Source organism: Drosophila pseudoobscura, chromosome 2, assembly GCF_009870125.1.
Source record: "Drosophila pseudoobscura strain MV-25-SWS-2005 chromosome 2, UCI_Dpse_MV25, whole genome shotgun sequence".
In the NCBI taxonomy this organism is placed as follows: Eukaryota; Metazoa; Arthropoda; class Insecta; order Diptera; family Drosophilidae; genus Drosophila; species Drosophila pseudoobscura.
This window is the reverse complement of record NC_046679.1, coordinates 30,647,280-30,667,131: the sequence shown is the minus strand read 5'-3', so window position 1 is coordinate 30,667,131 and position 19,852 is coordinate 30,647,280. Positions and strand designations below refer to the sequence as shown.

The window sequence follows — 19,852 nt, the reverse complement described above, 5'->3', positions numbered from 1 at the left end:
CCGCGATGACCAACAGTTGCCTCTTACTTCTGCGGCAAGAGAGTTAAGGAACAAGGCACACAGATCATGGCAGCGACCGGTACAGGTGTAAGGATTCTTTTTGGAACTAGATGGGTTTCTCCTTAACCTCCATTTTATGGAATATCCTGCCTGAGACTGCCTGAAAGACTCTACAAAACATGTCTATTAATTTGTGATCAGATATCATTTATTCCTTTTATTAAATGTTTCTCGCCCCCCCAATTACGACTATTTTCCCTATGAAAATCTTGTTCTAACCGGTTTCCTTTCTGCTCCTCTTTTGCATCCTCGAAAATGTATGCAACAAAATGTTTCGCGCTGTGATTCCCGCTGACCAGCGACTGACAAGAGGCACTCCAAAAACTGGTAACAGTCGACAACAGTCCAAACGCTCATCAAAAAAAAACTTCACACAGATACAGCACACACACACATTCGTACACTGTGGTCATTTGTGTTTGAAATGCAAACAGGAGTCACAGTCGGAAGTCTGGGTGTCGTCCAGGGGCCCTGGTCAATCGTCGGGTGGGCCACCGTTCAACGTCCAAGTCAAGGGCCATTGGCTTTCCCTTCAAGTGGCGCCCCACTTCGTGTAGCCTTCTGCCTCCTGCCCACTGCCCACTGCCCCCTGCTTCTGCCTCTGCCGCTGCCTCTGCTCTTTCCCTTTGCTTTTGTTTCTATGTAAACTTTTTTCTCTCTCTCTCTCTTCTACTCCCATTTTGCATTTGCTTTTCCTTTTTTGTTTTTGGCCATGCTTTCTGCGCGGAAATGTAAATTAATTGGTCTAACAAAGTGCACTTCAATTGTGCCCGCAGGTCATGTGGCACCACTGGATGTTGCATGTTGTTCTAGGTTGGTTGCATGGGGATCATTAAAGTTTTCAAGTGCCTAATAATGCCAGCCAGCCAGCCAGCATACAATTTTCGAGTGTCTCTCTCTCTCTCCCTCTCTCCCAAAAGTTTAACAAATAATGTCTAATGAAAATTGTTTTTTACTCAAGTTTTCCAATTGTTTCGTTAAACGTTAAATGGAAAGACGAAAAAGAGATAATCATTTTCGAATGATTATTTAATTATGAATTATGTTTAAAGTTTTCCCCGTTTCAAACAATCAACACGCGAAAACACCCTCAAAGTTTTATGGCCCCTAAAATTTCCATAAACTCGAAAAGAGGCTGCTGCACCTTTTAAGATTTTGAACCGGAAAAACTATCCAATCATCTGCGATGTGGCAACCAACCAAAATCGGTTGCAGTGATTATAATTTGTGGCTAAATAGACAATTAATACACGAGAGAGGCTGCCGCCGGCCAAGAGATCTCGGGTCACTAATCAAACAACTTTTTGTTGTCGCGGAGGAACCCACGCAAAACCACCGCAAAGGGGGCAACAGATACAACACCATCTGACAATCGGTCAGACAATTTCAAGTGCTTCTAACAAACAAACTTCACAAAGGCCCCCACGCGTTTTTTTTTTTGTTTTTGTTTTGTTGTGGACTTTGGAGTACTCTGTCGCCAAGAGAGGGTATGAGGACTTGAATGAAGAGAGGGAAGTACTTGTGAGCTTTAAAGGCTTATGAATGATTGAATTCCGACAACTATTTCCGCAGTTTTAAAGGAATTAATTGTATATTCCTTATTTATGATTTGTAGGGCATATTAACTATTTTTGTGGTTAATATTACACACATTTTTCCATATCTATAACCTTGGAGGTACAATTTCGCTTTTTAAATCACTCTACGAATCAATTCCAAAACACTTTCATAGGAATTTCTTTCGAAAAACCAGTTTGTGTTCGAAAAACTTCATGGTTTTCCACATTATTCTTTCAAATATTCCCCTAATTTTGAAGTATCTAAGAGAACCTTTCGAAAATCAGAAGAATGCATCACTTTCATATACAAAATTTCTCTAAAAAGTAGTTATTTTCAGAGAAAATTTAATAGTTTTTCAAAGATATTTTATCAAAATATTAAATACATTTTTTGTTACATTTCCAGCAATTCTTGAATGCCTAAAACCGCAAATTCCTCAAAGTTATATGCCCAAATTTTTCAAAAACAGATCAGTGTATCGTATGACTGTCATAGTTATAAACCATGTTCCCAAAGATATTCCCACAAAACCATCTCACATTTGAAAGATTTCAAAATTGTATACAAATCAAAGCACTTCGCATAGAAACTATACCTCTTTTAGCGTATCAAAAGTTTCGTTCTCCCTCGAGCATATTTTTGTTTCTAGTTTTATTTTTTTTTTTTTTTGGTTACTTGTTGCTTTTTTGGGCCGCTTTTGTTTTCTGGCTTTTCTGTGTTGTGTGTGTTTTCGTGTTGCTGCCGCCGCGTCAACAGGTAATGCCCCCATGCCCCACACACGGCCTCCCTCCAGAGACCTGAGACCTGAGACCTGAGACAAGACTTCCAGCGGGTTGACATTTGTTTTCACGAGAGACACGAGACACTGACCAATGTCGTTTCACCCACACCCCAACCCAAGACCAACAAACATCTTTTCTTTCTTTCGTTGGAAAGTGTGTGGAAATCTTGTTATGAATGAACATTCATTTCTTTCATTTGTGATACATAATCGGCTTTCGGTTCTACCATTTCCAATGCTAAATCGTGTTAACACATTTTTTTCGAGATGGAGATCTTTTGGAGTTGGAAATCTTGAGGACGGTTTGAGCTTCTGTTGAAAGGGCAGTTGTATTTTCTGAAGAGTTTTTTGAAGTTTTCGTAATTATTAAGCAGATTCTCGTAAGTAGATAATTATCATCTGGGTTAAGGTTGAGTTATGACACAGAAAATAGGGCTAAGATTATGCCAAGGTTTGATATATTTTTTGTGGTTGATAAGAACTTTGGAGATCTATGAATTTGAGAGATCTAAGCAATTGTTTATCTGTTGTTTTATCTAAGGTATTGCTTAAGATCTTGGGCTATAGATTACTGGAAGATCTTCTGAGTTGATTCTGGATCTCTTACATCAATTTTGTTAATCGTTATACTTTTAGACACATATTTTGACTTTAAAAATTCAACACATGGTTGCGTATTTGGTTTTGACCTACAAAATATGGCACAATATTTCCAAAAATAGTTCACTTTCATATTAGAAAAATCAACAGCTTATTCAATTCTTCAAAGCACATCAAAAACTACAAAAAGAAACATCTAAAACCTACAAAAATCATGAAGAACATCAAGATCTACAAAAAACAAACCGAAACCCATAAGATAATATGGAAAAACTTCAATGGAATGCTCAAAAATACATAATAACTCTTTCTCTAGGCCTTAGAAATTCCTTTTTCTACATATTTTTTCGAGCATATTTTTCTTATAAATATTTCAAAAATTTCTTTAGAACTAACAATAATTCCATGGAAATCCCAAATTATTTGTTCCGCCATTTCTAGCTAGTTTTTTTCCAGAATTCTCTTAAAAACCTCCCAAAAATATACCAAAACTTTAAAGAGAATCACAAAAAAAAAACTTTATATTGGTACACTTCAGCCAAAAAAATTCCCCAAGCTAATGGTAACGTTGCATTTAAGTACACTTTTCCAGAAACATTTCCTCGAAAGAAATACATTGCAAAATAAATTCCATATTTCGGGTAGTATTTTAAAAGGTATTTCTGGTTGCACAGTAAAAATCCATCTGACAATGGCAGTAGATTTTATGATTTAATGGATATTAAAACATTTCATAAGCCGATTAGAAAGTTTCGTATAGCGCAAGAGAATATAATAGAGTTTTGGTTCCATCACATTTTTGTGGTCACAATATTTTCAATTTCATTTTACGCGTACACGGACACAAGACACACACACGCACACATAAAGACACAGAGGGGGGGTAGTAGGTACATGTATTGTAAGGGGGGTGTGGGGTAGTGCAATATGTGGGCATAATTAATGCACATTTCACTTTAAAATGCACGGGCACACTGGCAGAGCACACACACAAAAGCAAACATGGAGGGAATGCACTGTTGACGATGGATGGGCTTTTCCATCATTTGCTTTTGGCGACGAGATTTGTGTTTAATTGTTGCATTAATGCGGGGGATTGTATTTGCAGAGTGCATTGTACGCCTCAAGGTAGGCAAGGATTTCACAGAAAAACTGGAATACTTTTCAGATTTCTTCTTATATTTTCTACTATTTTATTACGTTTAATTTGGATTCGTTTTTGACGTTTTACTAATTTTGAATGTTCACACTCAAAAACCGGAACCGGTTAAAATGCTGTCGGCTTGTCCGTTAAACACGCGCGACCGGGCGCATCTCAAAAAACGAACTGAAACCCGAACGCCGCACAGACGCCAGCATCCAAGCAGAGGCAGCGACTGAGGCTGAGGCAGTGGACAGCAGCAGCAGCAGCAGCAGCTGGTGTGTTTATCCAAAATAGGAACATGTTCGGGTATCATCGACAGTGTCGTCGGCACAGAGTCGGGTGCTCTATAGAAGGGTATCGGCATGCGACAATCGGGTTTGTGGGTGGCGCTTCGGGTTGGGGTGGGTGGGTGTTTTATGCCGAGATAACAAAAACAGAGAACGAAAACGCGAGTGGAGACTTTTTTGTTGTGACTCTCTCGGGGTCTACACAAAAAAGCTTAGAGATGCGAGATGCGAGAGAAAGACAAGGAGAGCGCGTAAAACAGCCGGTTAACATAACGGCACTGCCTGCCGGCAAAATAAACAAAAACAATGGGCAGAAAATATATGGGGAATCGACCAAAGAATGCCCTATAATAAACAAAAATATAGTAGCATATGGAAAAATTCAAGAAAATAAATATATGTTAAACAAATACAAGAAAAACAAAATATATATAAAGGAAAGAAGTGACTAAAGAACGCTATTTACTAATATAGACCACTAAAAATACTAATACTCCTAGAAATACAAAAAAAAAAAATAGTGAAAAGAATTTCTTTGAAAACATAGTAATAAAACTAAATTATATAGTAAAAATGGTTTAAAATTTAGATTTATACTGCCATCTTTTTCGGATAGAGGTTCTAACCCTCACATAGTGGTATATATCCCCCTAGATATATGTATCATATATTAGAAGGTGGTATATATACCTTTAAACGCTATATGAAGGCATATATAATCGTTTTCTTAGACCTGAATAAAAGAAGACCTGAATTCCTTATTTTATATCAAATATTTTTCAATATTTTTTTTTGTCTTTTTGTACTTATCTTTTCTTTCCCAACAATATACCCCCATTTTAATATAAAAACCCCTAGAGTATATACGCAAAAGCGCGCCAAAGAAAACCAAAGCGTTTTAAACATTGGAGACTTTTTCTAAAGCTGTACTTAGGCCAGGGCAGCACTGCCAACATCAAATGTGGAGAGAAAAAGCTTTATTTTGAGTGGTAATGCGCCTGCGCAATACAAATTTTATTGGGCAAAGGCTAAGACCAAAGTTTCAAAAGGAAATTTAGCAGGAAATTCCTTTATCCTTTTTAAGAACCATTAAAAGCTTTTAAGGAAACGAAGAATAACGAAAGAATATAGTATTTGAATATAAAGAAATATAAAATTACAAAAGTTTACTTTTCAAATAAACAGATATCCATTGAATATTATTAGCAATTTACCTAATCCTCATAGAACACCACTCACTCTCTTGGTTGCCCCTCAAGACATTTCAATTTCCCAAAAAAGAATAAAAATTTGCATTTAGAACAAGACTCAAAAACAAAAAAGCCATAACAATAATTATAATTGAATTGGGGAAAACTCAAAGAGAAACTTGAGGGTGGATCCGACTCGCACTCGAATATAAAAAGCATTTTACAATAATTATCTTAAGTAGGCGAATGTGTAATTAAGGGAAAAGTGGAGGAAGGCCTCCACCCACAAAGAAGTGATGGAGGGGGGATTGTTTCGAGGCAATCCAAATACACAGACGCCACGAGATGCGGCACTTGAGGAACGCGCGCGCCACACCGAACTCTGGAGAGTGTTCTAGGAGGGAGCGGAGTTCCCCCCCCCCCCCCATTAATAAGTGCATCTCCCCCGCTCATTTGTTGCAGCCACAATGCCAATTCCTGATTGCAACTGCAATCGAGACATTAAGTGCTCTCGGTTCCGTTTTTGATACAAATTTGAATACGAACGCATCCATGGATGCCTTCATTGAGCGAAGTTCAAGTGTTTTGAAGTTCAGCCCTGGAAATTGTTTCTTTGGTGCCAGATTATCGATGGAAGATACAAGTAATTAATGCATATTATGGGGAAAACAAAAATATAAGAAATGGTAGGAAATAAACAAAGAAAATGAGTCAGAAATTTACTCCGATGTCTGGAGAATTATACAAAGAAGAAAGCTATGGAAATGGTGTTAAAAATTGAAGAAAATTCAGCAGAAATTTGATGAATTCATTAAATATAGACTCTAATAGACGGGTGTGGAAAAGCAAGAAATATTCACCAGGAATTTACTGAAATATATATTACATTTGAAAGAAATTATTCCAGAATTTTTCAGGACAGAGTAATGTATCTGCAGGGAGGATGAATATTGACTATGATTATTGAAACTATTGCTCTTTCAATTTTTAAAAATTATCTTATAATTCTCTATAAAAAATATGTAAATTATCCTCAATCATAGTCATAGGATTTGCTCCAAAAAATATCCAATATTTCCCATTGTTCCACTCGTAATGGCACTGCACATCACCATTGCACACCCGCTGATCTGATCGCATATGGTCAAGCCCCACAAACAAACGAATCGGCGAGTCAATGAACCCACAGACAGCCGGCCACCCCACAATAAGAAATTCCTTCAGTGCATAAATCTGTCAAGTGGCTTTAAATTGCTATAGAATTGTATATATCATTATGTCAGCAGCAGATTCTACAGTTCAAAGATCATACAAAAGTGAGAAAGAAAAGTATAAAGGCTTACCTTGAACATTAATGGATTGCGATCAATTTCAGATTCAGCATTTTCGCATAGAGTTTCCGTTTCCGAAAGAAAAGCAAGGAACTGCAGAGGGAAAGATAAACATATAAGATATGGTTTTGGGGGGGGGGGTTTATTTTGAAGATATGTATATACCTGATCCATGGCACGATCAAAGGACTGAAGACTATGGACAGCGGCATGCAATTGTTTGCCACGATTGATGACGCCATTGTTTAAGTTGGAATAACTGTGAAATTATGGATAAAAATGGATATTGAGAGATCACATAATATTTATAAGGATTCAAAACCAATTCTGTTTAAATTTTGAAAGAGTTAAAGCGATAATTCTTTGACCATCTTCCCACTCTACCATCCGATGGTCGCTGCATGACGCGTGAAGGGTATCCCCTACCTACCGTTGATTAACAACCTCCGTCATCTTCTTGATCCTTGAAGTGTCATCATTCGGATAGACGGCAATCAGTTTCTGTGTCAATTCATTGAAGATATCGAAGTGTTGCTTGTTCTGATGCAATTCCGCATGGAAGGACTATAGTCAAACGGTGGGTTGTGGGTGGGGGAAACGCAAACATAATTAGTGAATAGACTGTCATGGACTGCCATTGAAAGGGCAACTGTCGTCTACCTTTTGCTCCTTTTGTTGGGCCTCCAGAATGTCGGCTGTGGTTGCTATAGTCCCCATACGCTCTGCCCTTTGCTCCATGCGGGCCAGCCACTTCTCCAGCTCCAAGCGTTTCGCCTCAAACCTGCAGGTGGTTTAATTAGAGGAAAGGGTAGGGTCACAGTGGAGGTTAAGTGGGTGTCAAGTGGAAGGTTGCGCCACCTACCGCTGCGAGTCACTCAGCATGGTCTTCAGTTGGGCAGCACGCTGCAGGACGCACTGTTGGGTCTCATCCCAGTGCTCTCTCAAACGGGTTACTGTTGGGGCGGATCAAAGAGAATTTAATTAACTTTTGTTGGTGCAAAAGCATCATTCGTATAAGGTTAAACAATATAGATGTATTAATTATATTAACTATTCAACATTTAAACAACAAAAAATATTAGCCAGAAGTTTTGTCTCTCGTTTCTGTGGGCCCCATGCAATTTATTTTAGTACAAATAAAAATTTTAAATAAAATTAGATGTCATAAACTTTTTCTTCTTTGGTTCGTGTTTTGTGCTGTTATGGGAGGAGGGTTAAGCTTTCAGGCCCTGTGTGGGGTTAAGGTTACAAAACATTAACACTCTAACGCCGGTTCGGTTACCTTTCAAACAGCAACGCATATAATCTAAGTCCGCCGAACAATGCGGTGCTAGACAGAACTGTTTCAACTCTAGGCAGAGTCCAGAGAGAAGTCAAGAGAATAAATATAAATATAGAAATTGTAGAAAAGAAAAGGTATATAGAAAATGATAAAAGAAAAGATAAATGATCAAGAAAGAAAGATAGGTGGTAAAAATAGGACGATGGAATGTGATTTTATTCAACATCAAGCGGCCACAAGGTCGAAGCTTGTTCCGCGCGGATTCCATCGACCGACTGGCGGTGCTGCATTACGCACGACACACGTATTATAACGCAGATCGCGTATAAACAGGAAAGGCTAACACCATTCTCATATCTCCGGTATTTTTTTAACATATTTTCATTGTTCTAAAAATTTTTTTAATGCTTCTTACAAAATTATTAAATAAATATCGTAAAATATTAAAACCCTTTAGGAATCATGAAAAATTTTAAATTTAACTTTGGACTACTTTAGTATTTATTTTCATTTATTCCTTAGCCAAAATGAAATTAATTTATGAAAAACCCTTAAAAATATATCACAAATCATACAAATAAAATAAAAAAACACAACGAATAAATGTTTCTTTTATCAAATTCATGTATTCCCTTTCTCAGATGTCAAAAACGCAGCCCGTCGACCGAGGGGCGTTGCTGTATGACGCGCGAAACCAAAAAAATTCGAATTAAACTTAATTTATAAATATTTTTCACTTGAATTGAAACATATGGATACGATTTTAACAGATATTCATTCATGGTTTTAGTTCTCCCTCTCCCCAGATCCCTGATCCTTACCCTGCATTCCACCAGCGCTGGCATTCTGCGAGAGCTGCGTTTCGTCGTGCGAGGAACGGCGTCGCATTCGCAGCTCCTCCCGTGACAGTCCTCCTCCAGCGGCCACCTGAGCAGCGGCAGCGTTGGCGGCTGCCACCTGAGCAGCGGCAGCAGCAGCAGCGGCGGCGGCGGCAGCCCGCGATTGGGCCTGATGCTGGAGCAGGGCGGCAGCGGCCGCAGAGCCCGGCGACGGGCCCATGTTGTGGACCACCTGGGGCGGTATGTTACCCAGTAGCTGCTGTCGGATCTGCTCACGGAATTCGCTGCTCAGTGGCATCGGTGGCTGCTGGGAGGAGGAGGAGGAGGAGGAGGCGGAGGCGGAACCACCACCGGGGGGTACTCCTCCATTAGAGGCAGGATTTACTCCGGCAGCGGCGGCAGCTGCTGCGACTCCAACGGCGGAGAGATTGTTCTGGAAGCGATGGCGACTGTACTGCAGTTCCAGTGGAAGATTGCGATCCAGGGATCTCATGTGATGCTCGATGGTGGACCGCATGGACTGTTCCACGTGCGAGGATGACGAAGAGGAGGAGGAGTTGTGCAGCGATTGCTGTTGGGCCTGGGCCCGCAGTTGCTTCAGCTCCTCCAATGATTGTCGCGAGTCTCCGGCACGTCCTTCGTCCAGCGAGAGATTCCTCTCGTAGTTGGCGGTCCTTAGATTCACGGATCCCCCGCCCAAGTGGCGTGTCCCTGCCGCCAGACTCGCCTTGAAGCTCAGATCGAAATTGTTCTGAACCGCCGCCTCCATATTCCTGAGATTCATCTGCTCCTGCATGGCCCGCTCCATGTTCCGCAGGCCGCTCTCTATCCCCCGAAGGGCATCCTCGGAGCCAAACTCCTCGGTGGGCGAGGCGGCAATCATCGACGGCCGCTGATTGATTTTCTTGGCCTCGCTGGCCCTCGTGGGCGCTGGAGATGGCACTGGATTCAGGGCATTCTTGGAGCTCTGTTCGCTCAGGGCTGCCACTGCGGACTGGAGCACCAATGGGGGAGGTGGTGGCGGCATTTCAAAGGGATTCGAACAGCGGCGGGCCGCCATTCCTTCGGCCGAAAGAGTCGAGTGCTTCTCTGGAGGCGGCGGTGGCTTCTCCTTGAATTTCATGGCCACCAAAGGGGAGTTCTGGGCCGAACTCTGAGCAGAATTCTGTGCGGAGGATGCTGGCTTCTTGGGCAGTGGCGGTGGTTGCCTCATCGGCGGCGGCAGTCCCGGCAGTCCCGGCACCACCATAGCCTGGCCATCGGGCAGACTCTTGAGGCTGTGCCGCTTCGGGGGTATCTCCGGGGGTGCCGCCCGATCGCTGGCTCCTCGGGCGGGTATCGCGGGCACAGGACGACTCTGCTGCGGCGGCAGCGGCGGTGGTCCTCCCATTTTGTGCGCTGGCAGTGTGTTGTGATGCCCCTGTGGCTGGTCCTGGGAGCTCTGTTTTCTCAGCAATTGCTGTCCCCTGAGGGCTGCCTGGGCGGCCAGTTCGGAGTTGAGGCGTGGTATCTCGGGGCCTAATTTGGGGCCATGTCCTGTAGGATCATCACCGCCCAATGTGGGCGGTACTGGAGGCGGCGGTTTGGCTGTCATTCTCTGTGGATTCTCTCTCCTCTCTCTCTCTCTCTCTCACGTTTGTGCGTAAATCCTTGATTGCTCCTTGGGGCTAATGGGGGAGGCTTCAATCACGTGGATTTAAGGGGCGGGCAGGGGCGGGGGTGGTGGATTGCACTTCACTTGATTTGTTGCATTATCACGTGCCGCATTATGCGATTTTGATAGGTTCGATTTGCATTGCATTCGCGGCGACGGCGACGGCGGCGTATCCTCTCAATCAAGAGGTACAAAGCAAAATCGTATAAAAAAAGCAACGGCGAGGACTCTGTTGACATTGGGGGTAAAAACGGTAAATAAAAATCACTCTCTCTGGCTCTCTCTCTCTCCTTCCCTCTCTTTCACTTTTCATCCAGGGTCTGGGGTTTGTTTATAAAACGTGCCGGAAACTTAACATTGGGACATGGCCACAATGCAAATACTCGCGTGACGCCAAAGAGAGCGAAAAGCGGACAAGGCACTTAAGAGAGAGCCGCACAGAGGTACTCTTCAATTTACTTTGTCTGTCTCTCTCTTCGCTTCAAAGCTCACTCTCTCCACCACACACAATCTCAATCTCTCTCTGTCTTTCTTTTTTCACCACACTTTGTGCCTGGATGTGCGCCGGCTGGGTGCCGCTCGTTGCATACTTTTTGGCGCTGTTTGCTTTGACACCTCATTCGCACTTGGACAGTGGACACTGGCTATAAGGACCACTTTTAGACTTGTCATAGAAAAACTATACAAAAACTATTAAAAACTAAAAAAAAATTGAAAAATACTAAGAAAAAGACTACAAAAAATCAGTTACTAGCAAGAAAACCTTATGTTGCATAAAAGACTGCCTCTTCTTACATCCAAATGGGAATTTCTCCCTATATCCCATATGCATCCTCTCATATATTTCCTGTATTCATAATTTAAAGCCTATAAATCTTGCTGTAGAACCAGAAAAGATTTAATTGATTATAAATGGAAAAAATAAGTTACGCGTCTTATAGCAGTGCTCCTCGGCTGGTATGCATTTATGCCCAAGAATTTTGTGAATTTTACCCGATTCTGTTAAATCTAGTGGTTTCCTGAGAGTACTACACATTCCAGCAAAAAAATTAGGTGCATTTTGATATGTCTTGAAAGAAGAAAACGTAAGGGATGAGTGATCTAGATCTACCCGAATATATGAAGTTTAGAGTTTGAAAGGGGGACACCTCCACAGAAAGATGGCCAGCATATAGTAAACATTAAACCCTTAAGAAGACTGGGTGCCTTAAACCCCCTTCTTCGTCTTCCAGTTTATGGGATTATTTGTGGATATAATTCTACCGTAGCTTTCATAGAGAATTGTTAGACTTTTCCATGAATTTTCTGAATTTCTAGACACCTCTGAGCTGCATCTACATTCTGCCATGCATATTTTAGAGCTCTGTTCATTAGTTTAATTTAGAGGCACGAAACTTTGAAAGTTTCTCTTGTACCTTCCCGTGGTGCTTCATCAGCCATCACCCACTGTAGTAGCGTCTGCCTGTTTGGTGAACTCTTCTGCATATGAAATCGCAGCGACTGCAACTATCAATGTTTTTTTCACGCACGATGAAGTTTGTTTCATGCTGTTTTTGCTGATTCCGTTTTGGCACCTGCAACAAGGAAAATCAGGCAGAGCAGCAGACAAGACTCCCACACTTTTGCTTGCCCCCAAACTATATGCTGGTGGCAGGTGCATTTAACTTCTGCCACACACACCCACCAACAGAATGTGAGGAACGGGGCAGAGCAGAACGCAGAACGCAGACAGGACGGAGCACACAGCAGACAACAATGTCGTAGACGATGGCCATTTGGCTTTTGGCTGAACATTTCAGTTTCTTTTGTTGGCCCTGTCACATGCCACATGCCGCTTCCACTGTTGCATCTAGACTGCCTCAGAAACTACTCGTTTCACTGGGTAGAAGCACTATAACCCCCCTGCTGCCCTCTGGCCACCCCCCAGAGAGTCCTTTGCTGCTCGCTGAGTTTCGGTTAATAGCTTTTCTCGCTTTGCCATAATTTTTGTATGGCTCCTTCTCAGATCTATTTAATTTATGACAAAAGTTAATTATTTTAAACTTTATTTCGCAGCTGGAACAAGTTTCTGTCACTCCGTTTTCCCACGTTTCTGCCACACAATTGTGTGCCACAATTAGCCGGAGGCTCTCTCTCTCTCTCTCTCTGCCTCTCAGCCGAAACTTTTTGGGGGGCAAAATCCAGCAAAAGCGGATTAACAGACAGTCAAGTGGGAATGCCGTTTGCTAATGGAATGGGGATTTGTACTGCCGGAAAAAAAAAGTTTAAGGAAGATGGCAGATTGCAGAGCAGATGTTTCTGTGAATAGATTTCGCCTTGCCGAAGAATTAGGGGCCATAATCTATAGTTGTGAATGAATTGGAGCATGAAAGATGTCCTAGAGATTGAATTTGTAAGGATTTTCCTTCACGAAAAACCTATAGCGTGTCATGGAGCAGCTCTTCTCGGTTGAATGGTTGAATAATGTCCTAGATATTGAATTCGACAGGAATTAGGAAATGAATTCATAATTCCATATTTTTCTATGGAAAATTGTAGGAAAACTCCTAGAACGTCTTTCTGCGTCCTGCAGCAGCTCTCATCGGCTGAATGGTCTAATAATTTCCTATATATTGAAATCGAAAGGAATTAGGGTGGAAATTCAATATTTTTATGGAAAATGGTAAGGAAAAGGTTGTAGAGCGTCTGTCCGCGTCTTACAGCAGCTCTCATCGGTTGAAGGGTTGAATCAGGGAAAGAATTTAAGCATGAACAATGTTCTAAAGATTGAATACGAAAGGAAGTTGGAAGGAAAACTGCTTTAGAGCGTATAACGCAACATGCAGCTACTCTCATCGGTCAGATGACTGAAAGCCGGGCATAAAAAGGCTTCGGCTGAGTCTCGCTTAGTTCAATAATAATACTAATCTAAAGAACAATGAAGTCTCTCGATACATGGACAGTGAAATATGTATGAAACAGCCCACACAGTCTTCCACTTGCCACAGCCCCGAAAAGCCCATTGATAAATGATATCAATATGGTACCCAATCATCGAGCAATCGAGTCATGCATTGAATATACCTATAATTTCCAACCCCCCCGGAAAATCTGTGGCACTTATCCGAACAACAAGCTGTCCCGAATAACCCACTTGATTACCTCTCTCTCTCTCTCTCTGTCCATAACAAATATGTTTTCTGACCTCCCACAATTGGAGCTACGATAAATTCCAATACACATTTTCTATCCTGTATATTTGGCTTTTTCCTAGTAGCGCATTTTCGTCCGTATTGTTTTTCCTAATACCACAATAATGACCTCAATAATGGACGTAATTTTTCCATGACACTCAATTGACACATCAATTGCTTTGTTCTATGCCGGCACTCGCTCTCTCTGTATCAATCATTAATCATTTTCCTGGGTTTCCTCTAGCTTTTCCTCTAGTTTTGATGAAGGATTTTTCCTATTGCTTTCTGGTGTTTCCACAAATTTCTCATTTTAAGTTTTCTTTTCGGTTCTGTGCCTATAAAATGGCCCTCTAACATGCCATCATCTAAAGCAACTCCACAAATCTATCCGTCTGTCTATCTGTCTGTCTTTGATGGGGCTATGTGGGGGGGCTTGTGCTTGTGGTTTTTTTTTTGGTGGATAGATAGTTTATCTTTTTATACAAAACACGTTCCTTGTTGAGAGATGCGGGTGGTTACGTGGATACGTGTGGCGGTGTCAGGGAGGAGTGGGCGGCCTACAAGTAAATGAAATGTTTTTGCCTGCCTCCGCCTAAAAGTATGCAATCAAGTCAAATAACTTGAGTCGCTGTTCATGTTCTTCATGGTGTATAGTCCACCGTTCGTTGTTGGTGTACTTGTTGTTGTTTTTGTTGCTGTTGTTGCGGTTGTTGTTGGTGAACGCAAAGTTTTCCTGGTTGTTGCTGCTTTAGTGGTTCTGCTTTTTGATATCCCTTCGAGCAGCGAAGTTGTATGAGCAGGTTCTAACTTAGAATGATGGAAACATTTCTAAAATACTTTCCAGATTGTTGTTTTTGTTATTTTCCCCCAGAAGACCTCCATATCTATCGATAATAAAGCCTTAATCTTAAAGATATACCATTAAAAGTATTGATTGCTTTCCCTTTGTCTCTACTGTGAAATCAAATAAAGAGTGAGCGAGAAAAAAATCCGAAATGTTCGGATCCAACACAGTAAACAAGGCTTTCGTTTAGTCCGTTTTAGGCGACAATTTTTATGGAATCAGAAAGCTGAGATGCAGTTTAAAGCTCACTGAATATAGCCCATACCGAATCGCACCAAATCGATCCGGTGGCCTATTCCCTTTAGGATATTTGTAGAAATAGGAAAGTATGGACTGTAAAACGTTTCTCAGGTGGGAAATTATTTATTTCACAAAATTATGAATTATACCTTACAGTTCCTTGTTAAAAAATTCTACTAAATTCTTCTAAATTTCTTTTGAATCATAAAAAGTATGACAGCTCTGAAACAGAAATTATACACCAAGGAGCAAGTCTTTGTGAGTATAGTTTGCTATTTCTATAAGGAATTCAAGGTATCTACTCCACTCCTATCTCTATACCATTTAGATCAGAAGGCTGCGTCATAATAGAGGGTATCGTCCATAGTGAGGGTATTTTCCTGTGCGACCCCTTTGAAACCTCATTTTATGCTTGTTGTTTTCCTTTGCCATTTCTTTACGCCAACGTTTGCTGTTTTTGTGCTTCGCTGGAGTGGACTCCAATGAATTGCTAGACGCACACACAGACACAAGCACAAACACACACACACTGCTACACCGAAGAGCTCCTCAAGTTATGCTACACAATTTTTTCCCAACAGAGTTTCGTCTCGTCTGCGAGTGGTCTTTGAGGAGGTCGCGTTTCCCAGTCCACAGCGTCGTCCCGTGTAATTTATTGAAACACATTCATTTCCCGCTATGATATGAGCAGCAGCAGCAGCAGCAGCAACAGCAACAGCACACAAAAATTGGTAACACGCCCACTTTGTTTAGCCTCCACATCCTGCTCCTGCTGCTGCTCCTTCTCGTGTGCTTTTGTGGTCCTTTTTTTGTGTGGGGCTGCTGCTGCTGCTGCTGCTTTATTGAATATTTATATGCAAATTGTGCCTCGAAATTTAGTAAAATGCCGCCTGGGCTGTTTCCCCCTCGTTGATTTTGCTTATTCGTTTGTAATGGAATTTAATATTATTTGCGCTATAATTATTTTATGTGTGAATATTCATTATAGTTGTATGCTGATTTTATGCCATGGCAATAAATTATATGTGTAATTGACGGCTGGTTTTTGGGGGATTGGTCACACATTCGATTCGATTGTCTGCTTATGGGTTTCATTTGAATGGAATTTAAACGTGATGTGCTTCGCGGTGATTACAGGAATAATATTTCAAAATTAGACGGGTATTTAATCACCTCTTGTTTACGAATTACACGGATTTCATTTTTAATTAGTTTACGCATAGTTTGAGCAAAATTTATGTGCATTTTATACTATTTAGCATTTTTATGCGTTTAATATAGTTTTAAATATTTAATAATGCCTTATTTAATCTTGGTATTCGTTTTTTTTTTTTTTGTTTTGTTATTTTTTAATTAAATTTCATGCCTTTAATGCTTTAAATATTTATTTAAACGTATTTCCTTGAATATTTTTAATTGCTTTTCATCAAATGGATTAATAAACTTAATATTTTTGTCATTTTGTCATATTTCCACAAGTATTTATAGCACCTGACGATTTCATCATAGTTTACGGTGGAATTCCCCGAATATTTAACATCAAATTGCTTTCATTTTATGCTTAAACCATTGTTTAAAAAAGATTTATTCAAATATCTTCTTTTTTTCTTTCTTTCTGGTAATTTTATTCCATTTTTAATTATTATTTATCATCATTTTAATAGTATTTCCATAAAAGTACCAAATTTTGTTCACTTTTTTTAAGTATTTCCTTATAAAATTATATTTGTTTGCAATTCTTAAATTTTTTAATGCATTTTAACCCAAGAAAATACCACATTTTAAACAAAGGAATTCCTCCACATTCCTTTTTTGTAAGTTTCTCGGTCCAAAATTGGTTGCGTTTTATTTATTTTTATTATTATATTCCATTTCCATTCCATTAATTTATTCTTCTTTAAAACTTTGCCAAGCTTCCCAAGAATTTTCCTATTTTTCCAAAAATTTCCTTCACTTTTCCATTTTTTTTTTTTGTATTTTTTTGGATTTATAAACTTTTGATTTTTGGTTTGTATATTTTATTGTTGAACAACATTTTGCGGCTTTTTTTTGCCACCCTCTTATTTATTGATTTACAAAACTACGGCATGAGGGAGTGAGCGAGAGAGAGCACCGCCAGCACAGAGTGTGAAAGAGCGACAGAGAGAGAGGGTGATAATGTGAGGGAGTGACACAGGGGAAGAGAGAGAAAGAGTACGAGAACGGAGAGAGGAGCGAGGAGAGCGGAGGGCTGGGCAATAAGCCGCCGCAGACACAAAAAACTTTAAATGCCTCCGTTTTTGTGGTTTGACTTTTTTAACCGGCTTTCCACGCACACCAACACACACACACACGCACGCACATATACACAGATGCAAAAGTTTTTGGCGAAAATCGGATAAATAAATATCTCATTAAAAATTACAATAATTTTGTGTGTTTGGGCTTTGGGGGTTCGGGGAGTTTTTTTCACGCGTCGTAATATAAGGAGACTTTCGCGTGTAGCGTGAAAAAGGGATCTAGTTTTTTGTGTGGAGGAGTGTCACAACCGTTTGAACGCAATGAAAGCCAACGAATGTCCTCCATGGAAGCTTTGAGTGCGCCAGAGACCCCCAAAAAAGAGAGAGATAGAGAGAGAATTTCAACACGGAAGAAGGCAAGGTCCAGGCGGTGGAGCAGCAACCCCCAAATGAGTAAACAAAAGGTGAGTAAACAGTAAAGAGAGTTTTAAAGAGAGCCAGAAACACCACCCCCAAAGGCACCCAAAGCACACACCACCACCCCCCCACGAAATGTTTATAGGAAAAGCTTCTCCCCCTTTCAGCATTCACCGGCATTCCGCTGCTCTCTCCGGCATTTGTTTTGCTTGCGCTCTCTTTCTGTGAGGGGGTTGGGGGAGGCACATGCGCACTTGCCCCATAGCCGGAAGACATTCAACCTTCCTGCCACATGTTGTTGTGCGTATGATTCTGCCGCATGCCGCATGCCGCATGCCACATGCCGCCTGATGCCTGAACCTTGACAACTGATAAGCGGGGAATATTATATATTTTTTGCACCCACCAACAGAGAGGGAAAGAGTGAAAGAGACCGCGAGAGAGACAGCAAATTGAGAGCTTGGCTCGTGTGGGTTCCTCTCCTCTCCATTGATGGAATTTGATGATGTTTTATGGTCCATGGTTCTAGCTTTAGATGTAGATCTATCTAACGCCCCCCCCCCCCTTCCACCCCTTTTGAAAGCGGGACGCCAACAAATTGCTTCGTGTGCATTGGCCTTAATGAGAGTGAATGAAGGGGGAGGTGAAGGGATGAGATGGGTAGGATGCTAAAGAGGAAGATGTGGATGGCAGGGTGCTGATAAGAAGGCCATTTAGAAGGGGATTGCCAAGGGGGGAGCTGATGGTTATAGAGGGGATATAGTTCAGGGGAAAATGGGATAAAGTTTGGTTGGGAGATGGCCTGGAAAATACCTATATGAGAAATACATTTGCCAGTATACACCAAAAAAGACTTTTCTTTCATATCACAGAATCCATAAATTATAGGTATTATTATAGACCAGTTTTAGGGGAAACTTTAGTTTATACTAAAGATCTTATGAGTTATTAAAGAATTAACTAGAGGAAGATTGGAGTCCAAGAATGAATGGGCTCTGAGAAGGAGAGTGTAACTATGCTTTAGCCATGATTAATCTAGTATTTATCCACCTTTAATCCATGCCTTAACCATACCCTATCCCTCGAATCTTCCAGCTCCCTGATCAGGAGACAGTACTCCTAAAATCGTATCAAATATTCAGTATCCCTTTTTACGAGCAAACTCTATTGCCCTGCATTCGAATTATATTATCCGTTTAAAAACCCCTTAAGTTTTTATCTCTCCAATCAAATAAATCATTCATTACACTACTAAAAATCTCTAGCTTTATTTTCTCAGAATTTTGTGGCGAGCTTCTATAAGAATTCGCTTCTTTAAACTTTTTCCCATTTAATATGCAATTCCATTTACGGCGATTCCTAGAAAAAACAACAGGAAGAAAAGAAAAACACATCAAATCATGTCCTTCTCTGTCTTAGCCTTCAAATTATTCATGAGTCATGAATATGAATAAATAAAATGCATACAGATATTCATAAGCACAAAACGAGTCAGAAAGCGAGACAGAGAGAGACAGCGAGAGAGAGAGAGAGACAAACAACAAGTGCAACCTTTTTAATGAATTTAATTAAAATTCATTAAAAAAAAAAAAGAAAATTGCTAAGGACATTTTGGTCATGTGAGATGGCCAGACAGACAGACAGCACAGGACAGGACAGGACTGAAGAGGAGACCCAAAGCGGAGGACACAGGACGCCCAGGACGCACACAGGACACCCAGGACGCACACCGGACACGCAGGACACGTAGCAGTGTGAAAGCCAAGACAATTTGCGTAATGAGTGGAGTGCAGCAGCAACAGCAACAGCAGCAATGGAGCACAGCACTGGAGATCCAGAGAGATATACTACCATCCCCCATCCCCATCCCCATCCCCATCCACATCCCCTTTAGTGTTGTACTCTTTTTTCTCACAGAGAAAAGAATTTTATTTTTTTCTTCCTCCTGTTGAAAGCGGGATACAGCCAGCCCCTCCCCCACCCAAGGGGGACACACACAAACACACAAAGAACACCCCTTAAACCTGCGAAAAATTTAGAAAAAATATTCCACATATTTTTCCCAGAGCCAAGAAAATAAGAGAAAAGAAAAAGAAAATTTTTAACGTACATAAAACTATTTAGACGAAAATAACTTTCGGGGGCCTAGCCGCCTGCAAAAAAGGCTCAAAGGATCTCGGCAACTGCGCCAAAAGTCCAACAACCATGACAATAATTTCACTTAATTCTAA

The 19,852-nt window shown here is 40.9% G+C and overlaps 1 protein-coding gene across 23 annotated transcripts in view; it reads right to left on the bottom strand.

The window, feature by feature from the left end:
• The window catches only part of Dys (Dystrophin), a 177,817-nt gene that overhangs the window by 113,131 nt on the left and 44,834 nt on the right, over window positions 1-19,852 (bottom strand). For 14 of the 23 annotated variants that reach the window (XM_015182896.2, XM_015182891.2, XM_015182899.2 and 11 more), the window contains 6 exons: window positions 8,236-8,304; window positions 7,816-7,906; window positions 7,614-7,734; window positions 7,384-7,517; window positions 7,119-7,212; window positions 6,966-7,046 (listed from right to left, as the gene is read on the bottom strand). In XM_015182896.2, coding sequence (XP_015038382.2) covers window positions 6,966-7,046; window positions 7,119-7,212; window positions 7,384-7,517; window positions 7,614-7,734; window positions 7,816-7,906; window positions 8,236-8,304 — 590 coding nt within the window. Of the gene's footprint in view, window positions 1-4,201; window positions 4,361-6,965; window positions 7,047-7,118; window positions 7,213-7,383; window positions 7,518-7,613; window positions 7,735-7,815; window positions 7,907-8,235; window positions 8,305-9,056; window positions 10,926-19,852 lie in introns of those variants that run through there. The other 9 variants (XM_015182895.2, XM_015182900.2, XM_015182889.2 and 6 more) reach the window with 4 other exon arrangements.